This window comes from Marmota marmota, unplaced genomic scaffold, assembly GCF_001458135.2.
Source record: "Marmota marmota marmota unplaced genomic scaffold, marMar, whole genome shotgun sequence".
In the NCBI taxonomy this organism is placed as follows: Eukaryota; Metazoa; Chordata; class Mammalia; order Rodentia; family Sciuridae; genus Marmota; species Marmota marmota.
Genome location: NW_026000222.1, coordinates 12,074,317 through 12,088,567, shown reverse-complemented (window position 1 = coordinate 12,088,567; position 14,251 = coordinate 12,074,317). Strand labels below are relative to the sequence as shown.

Genomic DNA, 14,251 nt, shown 5'->3' with positions numbered 1-14,251 from the left:
CTAGGAAAAAGCATGGATCATGGGAGAGGTCAGGGAAGAAGGTAATATTTGGGAGTTGTCCATTTATATATAGTAGTCAAAGCTATGATACGTGTTGGAATCACCAAGAGAAGGATTTTTAAAGTGAAATGATAGACATCATCATCCAAAGTATACGCATGAAGACACAAATTGGTGTCAACATACTTTATATACAACCAGAGATATGAAAAATTATGCTTTATACATGTAATAAGAATTGTAATGCATTTTGCTGACATTTATTTTTTTAAAAAAATTGATTAAAAAGGATTTTAAGAGAACATATATAAAATATAGATTATATAATAACTAATGTCTCCAAATGATAATAAGATAAACAACCCAATGTATTAAAATGGGCAAATGATTTGACAAAAGGAGCTATGTGAATGACCAATAAGCACACAAGGTCAACATTCTCATTCACCTGGAGAAAGAAGTTTAAATGGTGATCATATCAGCATATTGACAAGTCAGTCTCAGGAGTAAGGGGACAGCTCAGTGCAGTGACAAGTGTGAGCTCTCCAGCCAGCACTGGACAAGCTGCTCTGGCCTCTTCTAAAGCAAGCTCAGGCTAGTTAAGACCAGAGTGCTTTAAGAGAAAGGTAGGCTGGCAAGGATCCAGTCAGGCTGCAGGGCAGTGCCCCCTGCGCCCCTTGTGCCCAGGCCAGGCTAACAATGAGCAGGAGCCCCTCTCTCTAGGACCTTCGGCTAACCCCCTCTGCCCTGCTTCCTCCCTGTGAATGCAGGTGATCTTCAGAAATGAGTCCACCAATGAGTTCTTGTACTACGTAGTGAGCTTCAAGGTCATCCCTTCAGGCGTCATCAAAACCATCGACATGACTAGCTTGGTCCGGCAGAGTACGTCAGCCTCCATCAAGGTGGAAAACCCCTTGCCCTACTCGGTGACCTTCTCCACAGACTGCAGGGTGCCGGACATCATCCTGCCCTCCCAGTTTATCGTGCCTGCCAACTCTGAGGTACAGTCCTGGCTGCCAGGGACCCCCAAGGGCTGTCACAGAAGCTTCTGCCCACAGGGGTTCTGGGTTCATGTTCTGCATGCCCTGAGGGTGGGCCAGCCCTAGCAGTGTTCAGGAAGGCAGGGGACTTGATTGTCCCTGCCTTCCTGACCTCAAGTTCCTTTCCTCTACTGCCAAAGTCCTTACTTAGCTTTGGTTTAGATAGGTAAAATGGACTTCTGTGTTGTGACCCTCACCTCTATCATTTGTTGTGACCCTCACCTCTATCATTGCCTTGTCCAGGTTATCCTAAAATATTTTTTAGGTATTTATTTAGTGAATTACAAAAGTAGTATAGAGCTGAAGTGTGACTCAGTGGTAGAGTGCCCAGCATGATGTGTAAGGGTTTGCTCTCCAGCACTGCAAAGAAGGAGGAGGGGTAGAGGAGCTCAGTAATATGGACTATCTGTGCTGAAAAGCAAGATACGTAATGACACAGCAACAGTCGCACTTTTTTTTTTTTTTTGTAATACCAGCATTTGAACCCATGGCTCTGCACATGCTAGGCAAGTGCTCTACCACTGAGCTGCACTCCCAGCCCAACATAGATGGAGATAGACAGATAGATAGATACATACATACATATATATACATACATACACACAGAGACAGACAGACCACTGCAGGATGGAGGCCCAAGAACCTTTAACAGGGATTGGGAGGACATGGCCTAGAATTATGACCCAGCAGGGAGACCAACTTTCATTTTTATTCTTCTTGTAAATGTATCACCCTGAACTCTTAAACTGCCCAGAATTCATCAAAATCCCTTCACTCCAATTTGAGCTCTTCCTTCACGTGCAGAATCTAGAGGCCAGATTTGTTTTCTCTGCTCTCCCATTTTTATCGGGGCTTTACCTTTCCTTTGCCTTTAATGTCTCTTAAATGATCAAGTAGATTCTACTCTCTCAGATTTCTCTCAGCACCAGATTTCATCTTAGCAAGGCACTTCATCACTTTGCTTTGAACATTTAAAGGGCCGATAACAATAAAGCAGAGCCCAAAGTCACCCCCCACCCCCAACCCCCGCCACAGCTTAGGCTACTATTGTCAGATCGCCCATCAAGTTTTCCAGGTCACGTGGGATTCTTCAACTCAGGGGCGATTTCTGGATCCTCTGGCTCTCAGAACTGATGTTCTCTTCCCTTCCTCCACTACTTCTCATATAGGGCTAATTACTATACCAGTCTCATGGCTATTAGTAGCTTGACCAGCCGTTTAGGGCTTACCTTTCCACTTAGTTTTGCTATAGATGTTGATCATGGGTTCTTCTTGTTAGCTGAGGTGGTCTTTGTGTTTCATGAGGGTCGAGGGAGTTTTTAAACCATGCTGTAGCTGCTACTATCATCTTACCCAAAGCCTGGAATTGTTTTTTATGTATAGTGTAAGAAATCAAGTTCTTCTATTCTGAATCAATAAAAATCATCTCAGATTACTAAAAAAAGTTCATCTTTTTCTCACTGCTCTGCAGGATTATTTATGAAATATGTCAAATTCATATAAGTATAGGTCTGTTCTAGCTTTTCTGTGATATAATAATGATCTAATTTCTGACCTTGTACCAATACCACAGTATCCTAACATATTTAGACTTGTAGTGAGGATTGGAATCTGATAAAGGAAACAATCACTCTAGCTTTACATTAAGACCTAATAACCTCTTTTGCTTGTTTATTTGTTTGTTTGGTTGGTTGGGTTTTGGTACCAGGGATTGAACTCGGGGGCTCTTAACCACTGAGCCACATCCCCAGACCTTTTTTATTATTATTATTTTGACATGGGGTCTCACTAAGTTGCTTAGGGCCTCACTGAGTTGATGAGGCTGGCTTTGAACTCAGTCCTCCTGCCTCAGCCTCCTAAGTTGCTGGGATTGCTCCTACATCTAGCTAACCTCTTATATTTTTGCTCTTCAAAAGTATCTTGGCTATGTAGAAACTTATTCATCTTTCACTAGACTTATTTTTATGTTTCATACATTTGAAACCTCAAATGCTAAGTATTCAGGCTACCCATCACCGGAGGACCAATATTCCAAAGACAGATGTTGATAGGAAGGAAATCGGGTTTATTCAAGGCCAATCCCGAAGAAGATAAGAGGGGACAGCCTCAAAGCTTCATCTTCTGGACTCAAAGTTCTTAGGCTACTGGGAAGAGTTAGGGTAGCTAGTGAATAGCTAGTGAGACTGCAGCCTGGATGAGTTCTTCCTCTGCAAGGACATGTGTCATTTTCTAGAATATCACAATGGATTCCCACTTCCTGCTATTAGTTACTAAGGGAAGGTGTTACAAAGGCCATCTGGATTCTTGTGAACCTAAACAAAAATTTAGCAGTTAATATCTAAGTGAGGCTTCTCTTTAGCTAAAGAATTAGGGAGAGGTAAGGAGAATGAATAGTGAAGGCCAATTTCAAGGGAGCCCCTGTTAAATGTTATTATAAATTGTATCTTTACAAATTTCACTATTTATCACAAGCATATAGAAATACAGTTTGTATATACTACTCAAAATCCAATCATCTTATAAATTTAACTCATTAATAATGATTTCAAGCATAGATATTTTAAATTTTCTGTACATGTAATAATATAATCTGAAAATAATTATAATTTTATTTCTTCCTTTCTAAACCTTTCCCTTCAATTTCTTTTTCACACTTTGTAGCACTATCTAGGATGTTCAGAACAATGCTGAACAGGATGGTGATAGAGAGTATCTTTCCTCTGTTACGGATCTTGAAAGCAACACTTTCAAAGTGTCATTGTTATTTGTTTTAGATTTTTTTTATAGATACTCCATATCAGATTAAGAATTTCCCCTTCATTCCTAGTTTTCTAGATTTTTTAATACATGAATGGATATTGAGTTTTATCAAATCCTTTTTCTGCACCAATTAAGATGCCTATGTGATTGTTCTCCTTTTAATCTGATTGATTGGTTTTTCTAAAGTTAAACCACCTTTGTGTTCATGGAATAAACCCAACTTCATGCTATTGTATGCCCTTTTTAATCCTGTTAGACTCAGATTTTACCAGGCATTTTATATCTATGTTTAGGAGAGAGTCTATCGTTCAGTTTCTCTTTTTTCTTCTTGTTCCTGCTGAACTTTGGTATCAGTGTTATACTTGTTTGCATGGGTATTTTTCTTTGTGTTTTCTCCTGAAAAATTTGTGTAATACTACTAGGGTTCTTTCATCCTTGATTTTTTTGGTATAACTTACAAGGAAAACTTTATGATCCTGAAATTTCTTTAAGGAAAAAGAATTTCTTACTATTGATTCAATTTCTTTGATGGTTACAGGACTATGGAGGTTTTCTGTGTCTTCTTTGGGACTTTTTTTTAAAGTTATATTTGTACATTTGTCTATCTCATCTAATTTTATTGAAAAACCATATAAATTTTTATATCATGATCTTTTCTGTTTAACATCTACAACTTCAGTAATATCCTCTTTTATCCTATTTTTTTCATTTAAAGCTCATTTTTTAAAAAAAAATACCTACTCATGATAAAACAAAATTTCAGTTCTACAGATGTATAGGAAATAGTAAAAGTTTGCACAATCCCATTTCTCCCACCCGTACATAACCACCAGTGACAATTGGGTATATATCCACACAACCTCTTTTCTATACCCACTAGACATATTATTCTCCACAAAAATGAATTTAAACTTTGTATGCATGTTTGGAACTTCCTTGGTTCCACTTACAATATCACCAGCACCTTTCATTTCAATGCCTATAGCGCTACTTCATCCTTTTTATGGCAACCTGATATGCCACTGAAGTGGGGAAAACTATAAGTTATTTAACCAACCTCCTAACTGCTGGTGCCTTTGAATTATTCTCCCTGTTTTGCTATTACAAGCAATACTCTTCGCTTCTTGTTTTGTTTTGCTATGGGTAACCATGAAGGAAGAGAAAGCCAGTCAAGGCAGATCACAGGGAGCTGTTCTGAGTTGACTGTACAAAGAAGGAGCCACCTGACCTCACACTCTGGCTTGTGCCATGGTCTCCATAAATGTCCTTCTGCAGAGAAGATCCAACACTTATTTTTTAGACTCAAAGATATTTCAGATATAGAAATACTAGGGCTAAAGAAAGCTAGAAAGGGGTACAGAGGAGGGCGAATGAGCTACGCAAATTCTGGCATTCGATTGCTCTTTCTCAACTTACTCCTGTTGAACTTTGGTATGAGAGTTCTGCTGGTTGGCATGGACTCAGTATTACCCTGGACTCAGGATCAGTGTGGACATTTTCATGTGAAGCACCATTTCTGCCACCAGCCTGCTGTGAGGACTTGGGCAGGTCCCAGGGTGTCAGGGAGTAGGTCAGACTTCCTGCAGGACAAGAGCCTCCATCTTCTCTTCCAGGGCACGTTCTCATTCGAATTCCAGCCCCTGAAAGCTGGAGAAACCATTGGAAGACTAACTTTGCACCACTATGATCTGGGCTATTATCAATATGAGCTCAATTTGAAGGCCGTGCCAGCACCTCCTGAAAAACCTGTCCATTTCCAGACTGTTCTTGGCAGCAATCAAAGCATGTTCGTGAAGTTCACCAACTATACCCGGCTGAAAACAGAGTACTTCTGCAGGGTGAGCAGACCCTTCTCTTGCCAGAAGTCTGGTTTCAAAAATAATGGTACTGTGCTATCATAGCAACCCCCACCTTGGAGGCCTGAATCTAGGCTGGAAAGTCCCAGCTTAGAAACAAATAGCACCAGGTTAGGCGCTTCCTTTACAGACTTTCTATCTTAACAAGCTGGGCTTATGGCAGGGTAGTCGATTCCTGTATCATGCTCAGGGGTCAATAAAGGGAGACAGTATCACTTGGTGGTCAGAAGTCTAGGGTGTAGACCAACAGACATGGATTTGAATCCTGACTTCACCACTTGCTCATTGTATAAATCATTTACTTAAGCTCTCTACGTCATAAATTGAGAGGACACCCCCTTAGTACATTTTTTTATTGCTGCAAGTGAATAGCTCTGGGTAATTATTTTTTAGAACTAAGATTAAACCCAGGGGTCCAGGGGTGATGCTTTACCACTGAGCTACCTCCCCAGTCCTTTTTATTTTTTATTTTGAGGCAGAGTCTCAGTAGGTTGCTTAGGGCCCTGCTAAGTTGCTTAGGCTGGCGTTGAACTTGCGATCCTCCTGCGTCAGCCTCCTGAGTCGCTAGGATCACAGGCATGTGCCACCAGGCCCAGCAAGACTGAGTAATTTCTAAATATAGGTTTATTCAGCCCATGATTCTGGGGACTGAGTGCTCCAGGTCAAGGGCCTGGGGCTGGTGAGGGCCTCTTGCTGGTGAGTACTCTGCAGTCAGTCTGGAGTTGGCATCCATGGTGAGAGAAGTGTGTCTAAGGGAAAGAGTCAAACTGGCTTTTCTAACAGTCTGTTGATCCATGATTGATCTAATCATCCGTGAGAGCTGCCCTCAAGGCCCATGTCCCACCTGGTCCCAAATCTTCCTATCTCTTAATGAGAATTAAATCTCAACATGAGTTTTGGTGGGACATTCAAACCATAGCAAACCCCAACTTCACAGGACTGCTATAAGTACTTTCAAATATGTATATAAAGCCATTTTCTTAGTGCCTACCCTTCAGTAAGGACTCCACATATATTAGCTATTATAGCAATTGGAATATAGGTCCAAAGACTGAAACTCCAAATACAGCAAAATTGACGCTTTTTCCTTGCATAAATAACAGTCCAGGCATTAATAGTATGAGACAGAAGAATGGCAGTCCCATGACAACAGGTACCTAGACTCCTTCTGTGCTGATATTCCATATTCTGCAGAGAGTTGCTTTGATCTATATGGGCCAATGTAGCTTACCAGGACATCAACATTCTAGTCAGCAACAAGGATACAGAAGGGGAGTTGCATACATAACTTCCACTAATATTCAATTGAACAAACCTTTACAGGACCACTCCTACCAACAAGAGGAACTAGGAAAAATGGGCTTTTTGTGAAAATCAGAGGTTCTGTGGCTATTGTCAACATGTATTTGATCAATTGTATCAGTCAAGAAAAGCTAGGCTATGCTGTAATAACCCTGAGATTTCAGTCGCTTAAAAGAACAGATTTGGGTTGAGGATATAGCTCAGTTGATAGAGTGCTTGCCTTGCATGCACAAGGCCTTGAGTTCAATCCACAGTACCACAAAAAAAAAAGGAAGAAAAAGGAACAGTTTCTTACTTATATTGACTTATACTATCATCCCATGAGTGTCTACAGGGGCTTTGGGGACCTAACTGAAAAACAACCACACTCTCAAATGTTTCCAGTTACAGAACCAGAGAGGTGAAAGACCCTGACAGGATTTGGGAGAGCAATTAAATGCTCTAGAGTGGAAGTGACACCTTTCACTTCCGCTCACAGATAATAGTCCAGAAGCAGTCCCACCCATTCACAAGGAACCAGAATGTATCATCTTCCATGTACATGGAAGGAAAGAAAAACCAGATATGGGGGAACAGCCACATCTGTTACCGGAGATGGAGACTTCTGAATCAGTAGTGGTAGGAATGGAATTGAGCCAAGTGAGCACAGACAGACACACAGGCAAGGCTTTCATTGGGGATGCAGCTGGAGGGAGACAGCCGTGATGGAGAGAGGGAAATCAGGCTGCTCTCCCAACAAAGAGAAATGTAAGCTTTTATTAATTTGGGGGGTGGACTAAAGTCCAGTAATTTTCTGCTGGCCAGGGGCAAGTTCCAAAAGATGTTTCTTCTTGCACAAGTCTTGGCCCACCAAGTGGTCATGGTCAACTTGTCCTGGGACCTGCTCAGTTACTCTTGGTGCTGGCACCATCACCCTGTGCTGAAGGATTTTAGGTGCTTGAACCGCTGCAGCTGCTGAAAGCACAGTGGTACAGTAGGAAAAATATATATATAACAGCTCCCACGGGCGACCAAGGTGTCAACATGCAGAGCTGAGTAGAATCTGACCCAAAAGTTCAGGCTGCACAGATGCCGAGCCTTTTCATCCTATTCCAGTCACCCATCAGATACCTGCAGGTCCAAGTGAAAACTCAGTGTTTTCAGCAAAAACAGCCTTCAAGTCCCTGGAAAGTAACCTAGGCAACCGTTATCATCATAACCCACACATCAGAGACGGTATCTACAGTGAAGCTAGTGAGGAACTGATAACATATTGCCCATGTGTGACCTCCAGAATTAATGATTTTTAAGTTGACTAAGCACATTTAAAACTACAGGGTTTTGTAGAGTTTTCCTCATAACAGTTTCATCTTGTATAAACATTCTGCTTCTGTGGTTTTCTCAGGGTCTCATGAAAGGCCTTTTGAGAAGAGCACAAGGGTAGAGAAGCAGCTTGCCACGCTACAAAGGGTCAGAGTTTATCAGACCCCATGGGGGGGGCTGTGTAACTAGGTTTTCACTGCTGCAAGCCAAAGACCTGACAAGAACAACTTAGAGGAGGAAAAGTTTATTCGGGGCTCATAATTTCAGAGGTCTCAGTCCATAGATGGCCAACACCTTTGCTCTGGGCCCAAGGTAAAGCAGGACATCATGGTTGGAGGACATGGAGAAGAAAAGCAGCCCAGGACATGGTCACCAGGAAGCAAAAAAAGCAACTCTGCTCATCAGGAACAAAATATGTACCCCAAAGGCAGGTTCCCAGGGACTCACCCTGTCCAGCCACACCTTACCTGCCTACAGTTACCATCCAGTTAATCTTTTCAAGGAGATTAATGCACTGATTAGGTTAAGACTCTTATAACCCAATAATTTCATCTCTGAATTGTCTTGCATTGTCTCATGTATAAGATTTGGGGACCCCTAATATCTAAACCAAAATAGTTTCATTGTCCCAGCCCTTTGTCCCAAAACATCCTGACTATCTCAGTGACTGCACCACCAACATGATCTAGTGTGTGTGTTAGAGCATGTCACTAAAGTCTCTTTACCTCCATTTTTTGGTAGCAAATAGGAATAATAATGGATATACCTACCCTCCAAAGATCTCTGCTCTATAGATTCTGAGGACACTGTTTTAGAGCCTGCCCATCGTCACACAAGCACTGTTTGTGAGTGGAGGGGTGGGGTGGACTGGAGTCCTGGGATGCTCTGTAGGATTCTCTGTGAGATGAGTTTGTTTGTTCCCCTTTCAGACAGACTGTTCAGACTTCCACACAGAGAGAGTTATCACCGCACCTCCAGGAGCCCAGGGGGGCACTGAAGTCAACGTGGAAGTCTTCTTTGAGCCCAGCCACCTGGGTGAGACCAAGTGCACCCTGATGCTGACATCACTTATGGGCGGGGAATATACCATCCCCCTCTTTGGAAAGGCCCTGTACCCCAAGCCCCAAGGCCCCTTCCTGATCCGAGCTGGCTACAGCATAATCATCCCCTTCAAGAATGTCTTCTTCCACACGGTGTTCTTCTCCTACTCCCTGGACAGCCCAGCCTTCCTCGTCCGGGCTCTGGATTCTGTGCGGCCCAAGAAGATCAACAACATCACAGTTTTCTTTGAAGGAAACCCATCAGGCAGCAAAATCCCCATCACCACCAAGCTCACTGTGACCTGCCCTCCCAGCGAAGGCAATGAAACTGGAATTAAATGGGTCTATTATCTGAAGGGGATCACCCCTTAGTGACAGCCAGGATTCCCTGCATCAACCAAAAGCTATCTTCTCAGCCTGAAGAGTCACACATTATTTTAGCATAATACAAAAAAAGAGAAGAAAACAGGAACTCTGAAGAGATTGTTCTCTTCATTTAATTATAGGGGCAGTTATTTCTGTATCTTATGTTTTCCAAATATAGACATGAAATAGATATTCCATATTAAACTCTATAGCTATATAATTGAAATAAGTAAATCCTTGCAATTCCCTGAATTTTGTTTCTTGGCATGTCCCACAGCTTAAACACTGTGTAATGATCTCCCTTTTAACAAGAAGACACTGTGTCACACTCATGACCTTCTCTACATAGCACTTTGAAACGTGTGGCACCAGGACACTGCAGTTTCTTCTTAAAATGTAAAAGTCCATAGATTTGACTCTATTCTGATGTGATATTTTATTCTGCTTTCACATAAAAGTCAAAGAAACAACTCTTTTCAAAATGATGAGCAGACATCATGAAGGCAACCCCGGAATGCTCTCATTCACTTTTTCTCTTAGATTCCTCCAAATGCCACATCTGTGGCCTGCAGAAAGTTCTTGCTGGAAGTCAGGTCCTGGAGGATGGCTAACAGAGACCCAGTTTCCACACCCTTCCCCAGCCCTGGACACAGCAGCTAGCTCGAGGGCAGTGATTCTTCACCCATCTGCACATCAAGTCACTTAATTCTCACCCAGGATCCAATGCTCCCCAGATTCCAATTTAATTGGTCTGGGGAGACCCATGGGCATCTCTTTAAATAGATGTAATTTGTACTGCAGAGTTGAGTGCCAGGGCTATAGAGAAAACATGCCCCCAACCATTTGTGCTACAACTGAGTCAGGAATCCCATCCAGGGGAAGGACCACATCCCAGTTAGATGTGTTGAAACTGAACTTATTTTGTATGCACATAAAGGGTAACCATCTAGGCCAGTGCCTTTCTCCAGCAATACTCTGGAAGCTCCACTTCCACCAAGCCCCAGAACACCTGCCTCAATCCAGAGACCTGGCTCCACAGCCACCTCTTCCCCAGGGCCTTGCATATGTTTTCCAGGGACCACCTACCTGTCAGTGTGCCATGTGTCGAAATAAAGATGGTTAGAGCCTGGCCCTGGACCATTCTTACTACTCCAGACACACACCTTTGACTAAGGGCCCTCTGCCTCCACCTCCTCCCCCTTCTCATTCCCTGCAGCCCACCTGCAAGAGAGGGTGGAGGTGTGAAAGCAGATGGCCACTTGGGGATGAATGCTCAAAAGAAGTGGGTCTCTAAAATGTCGCTGGACCACCACCAGCAGCACCTGGGAATTTATTAAAGATCCAAATTCTCGGTCCCCACCCCAGACTGACTTGAGTTATAAACTGAGGGGGTGCAGCCCAGCAATCTATCTTATAATAAGCCCCTCTGCCTGTTGGAGATGGTATTTAGTGGGTGGACACTCTAATACTTTTATTTCACCTCCCCACAAGCCTAAGCCCAGCACATAATATGTGCAGCTAGTACCTATTAAGCATTTTCTAGAGTGCTTATAAACTTAGACCTATATACTTAATAAACAATTTATTGTTATAACCTCTAAATACACTACTAATAGGTCTAAAGACAAAGACCTAAATGACAGATTTTCCCAGTGGTTAAGTAAGCAAAGACTACATTAACAAATAATCTGTATTTGCTAGTGAAAGAAGCATCATGACCAGCAAATACAGAGTTTGTAAAAAAACAAAAAACAAAAAAAAACAGTGGTTCTCCAGTTTCAATATTTATCAGAAGCATCTGGGCCTCACTCTCAGAGGGTCTAATTGGATAGGGCTAGAGAATTTGCATTCCTAACCAGTTCCTGATGATACTATTCCTGCTTCTTGGAGAAGCAAACTGATCATCACAGCGCCAAAGCCCTGAGCCTCCTCACCACTTAGAATGGCCCATAGATGTGCTGCATAGTATCACCTGGAGACTTTGAGGAAGGCAAGACCTCAGGCCCCTCCCCAGGTCTACTGAGCTAAAAATCTGAATTTGGAGGGGGTCTTGTAGCTGAGAACCCTAATATAAGGTCACTTTGCCCAATCCACAGCCCTCTCTTTTCACTAGACCCCTAGAGAGTGGCCTTACCAACTCTGCTTATGGGCTACTTTGTGAAAGCAGCCCTCCCCAGAACGGCCCTCCCACCAGTACCCATTCACCAGAGGTACTGAGGGATAATTGGCCTAGCACTGCATTCTTCAAAAGGGGCACCTTTCAACAACTTCAAATGCAATACACTAACAGTTGCTGAAACTGAAGAAAAGATGGAGGTAGTTGTGTGAACACTGAGGAGGCAAAGCCTGGTGACCTCCTCTGGCTTTTTTGACAAGCTCCTGTGAGGCCGGAGGGCTCTCGACCACTACCCCAATCACTGGCTGCTACAGAAACTAGCTACTTCCGGTGTCACTGGCTCAGTGATAAAGCTTTCTGGTTTCAATCCCCAGTACCCCAATTTTTTTTAAATGGCAGTCTGCCTTCCAGTGGGCTAGGGGCAAAGCTCCCTCCCCACAGCCCTCAGCCGAGTGCATGATACATACGTCCCTACATACTTCCCAAACCTGCGTCAGCTCTCCCCAAACCATGGAGTCCGGAGTCCAAATCTTTCTCAGAGAGAGGAAGAAGTCCTCCTCCCTGGAATCTAGAGCCCTACTCTGATCCCACATCAGCAAGAACCCCTTCCTGGCTGACTTGAGAATCAGTGCATTTCTCATACTTCCTTTGCCTCAAAAAAAATAAATAAATAAAACAGTTTTATATTGACAAAATAGTTCAACAGTGACCTGAGTAGAGCTTGGGGAAAATAAGCAATCTGACACAGCATGTAAAAGTTACATTTGACAGAGTATATATTCAGCAAAGCAGACCAGGAGGCTTCTAACTGGGAGACGATCAAAAGATGAAGGCAGGCAGGGTCAGGGTGCACTGTGCACAGAATACCTTGTAAAGGAGACCCCCTGGCACTGCTCCACAGAGCCCCTGGTAAGTGTGGCATGCTGTCTAGCCACTTCTTTTGAAGATATATGCCTAAAGTCAGAGGTGATAATATTATGACATTGGCAATGGCTGTGAGATCTCAAGAAATTAGATCACATTTCTTAGACTTTCAACTATGTTGCCCTGAAACTCTTGCTAAAATTACAGTGCTGTTGGAAAAACTGCTTTGATTAGGGTACCACTGGATGACACCACTACCATTTTATTACAAGTTATGTAATAACTTTTACATAACTTGGTAATAGCTGTTATTAATAGTTGTTAGAGAACTGTTACAGAGTCCATAATAATGACCAGGCCCCTCACAGATGCAGATGAGTCATGGCTGTGAGATGATGGTCAGCACATGGCCAGGCATGTCAGTATCCACAAATCCAGAAGAGACTGAGCACAGGAGGGCTAGCCAAAAGCCTCAGAGAAGGGAAAGACATGTATAGAAAACGAGGATGGGTCTTGGGCTTTATCCTCAATACCACTGTCAGTGCAGTATGCATATATAACCTTAATTAGTTGGCATCTCTAAGATATCAGAGAAAAGAAATCACTTCTTTTTAGGAACTTCTGACCTGGGTAGGACAAAGCATTGGTTTAGGCTTTGAATAAGAAACTGGTTTCTTAGCAACCTGACCCAGAATGTAATTTCAGAAGAGTTCCTTCTTGTTAAAAAAATAAAATAAAGGAAAAAATCCATACCACTTCAGTTATCAAGACTCATATCACAGTATGACCCTTGAGAAAATCAGTTCACCTTTAATAAAAAGCCAAACCTAAATGCAAAGAAACAGATGAAATATTGTATGAGGTATGGGTCCAATGGGAATGAGCCCATGTTGGAGAACAAACCCAAATCATCACCACTGATTTAAATTTTTTTCATTGTTTTGCATCAACATCATCAAGTCCTAAGGACACAAACTTTGCAAGACATTAGATGTCCCCAGCAGTACTGCTGGATATCAAGGTAAGAGGAGGAGACTACCAAGCAATACATTAACTGTGGAGATGAATCTATATAGGGGGGCAGTTTTCATATTGTTGATGCACCTATCTCCATTCATCAGATTGTGTTGGAAAAGTTTTGACACCTGTGAAAACCCCAACAGTAAGAGAAAACACATTTTCACAGGTTTTTCTAGATATAATTTCCCCATCCATGACTTACTGAGTTTTGTATTAGCCCCCATGTTCATTTTTTATGGCCGCATAATAAATTACCATCAACTTAGCAGCTTAAAACAACACAGATTTGGGGCTGGGGCTGGGGCTCAGCGGTAGAGCTGAGTGAATACCTAGCATGTTCCAGGCGCTGGGTTCGAGCCTCAACACCACATAAAAATAAATAAACAAAGTTTTAAAAAAAACACAGATTCCATGACTTAGGAGTCCAAATGGACTAAAACAGGTTCTCAGTTCAGGAACCCACAAGACTATAATCTAGGGACAGCTGGACCCTCATCTAAAGGCTCAGCCAGGGAAAGTTCTGGTTTCTAAGCTCCTTTAGAATGTTGGCAAATTCATTTCATTGCTTTTACATGAAAGAAATTC

The 14,251-nt window shown here is 42.4% G+C and overlaps 1 protein-coding gene across 2 annotated transcripts in view; it reads left to right on the top strand.

Annotated features, from left to right (window-relative positions):
- Positions 1-10,795, top strand: part of Hydin (HYDIN axonemal central pair apparatus protein) — a 380,287-nt gene extending 369,492 nt beyond the window's left edge. For both annotated transcript variants that reach the window (XM_048792466.1, XM_048792467.1), the window contains 3 exons: positions 771-1,001; positions 5,414-5,638; positions 9,190-10,795. In XM_048792466.1, coding sequence (XP_048648423.1) covers positions 771-1,001; positions 5,414-5,638; positions 9,190-9,672 — 939 coding nt within the window. In that variant the 3' untranslated portion in view covers positions 9,673-10,795. The remainder of the gene's footprint in view (positions 1-770; positions 1,002-5,413; positions 5,639-9,189) is intronic.
- Positions 10,796-14,251: the final 3,456 nt, after the last annotated feature.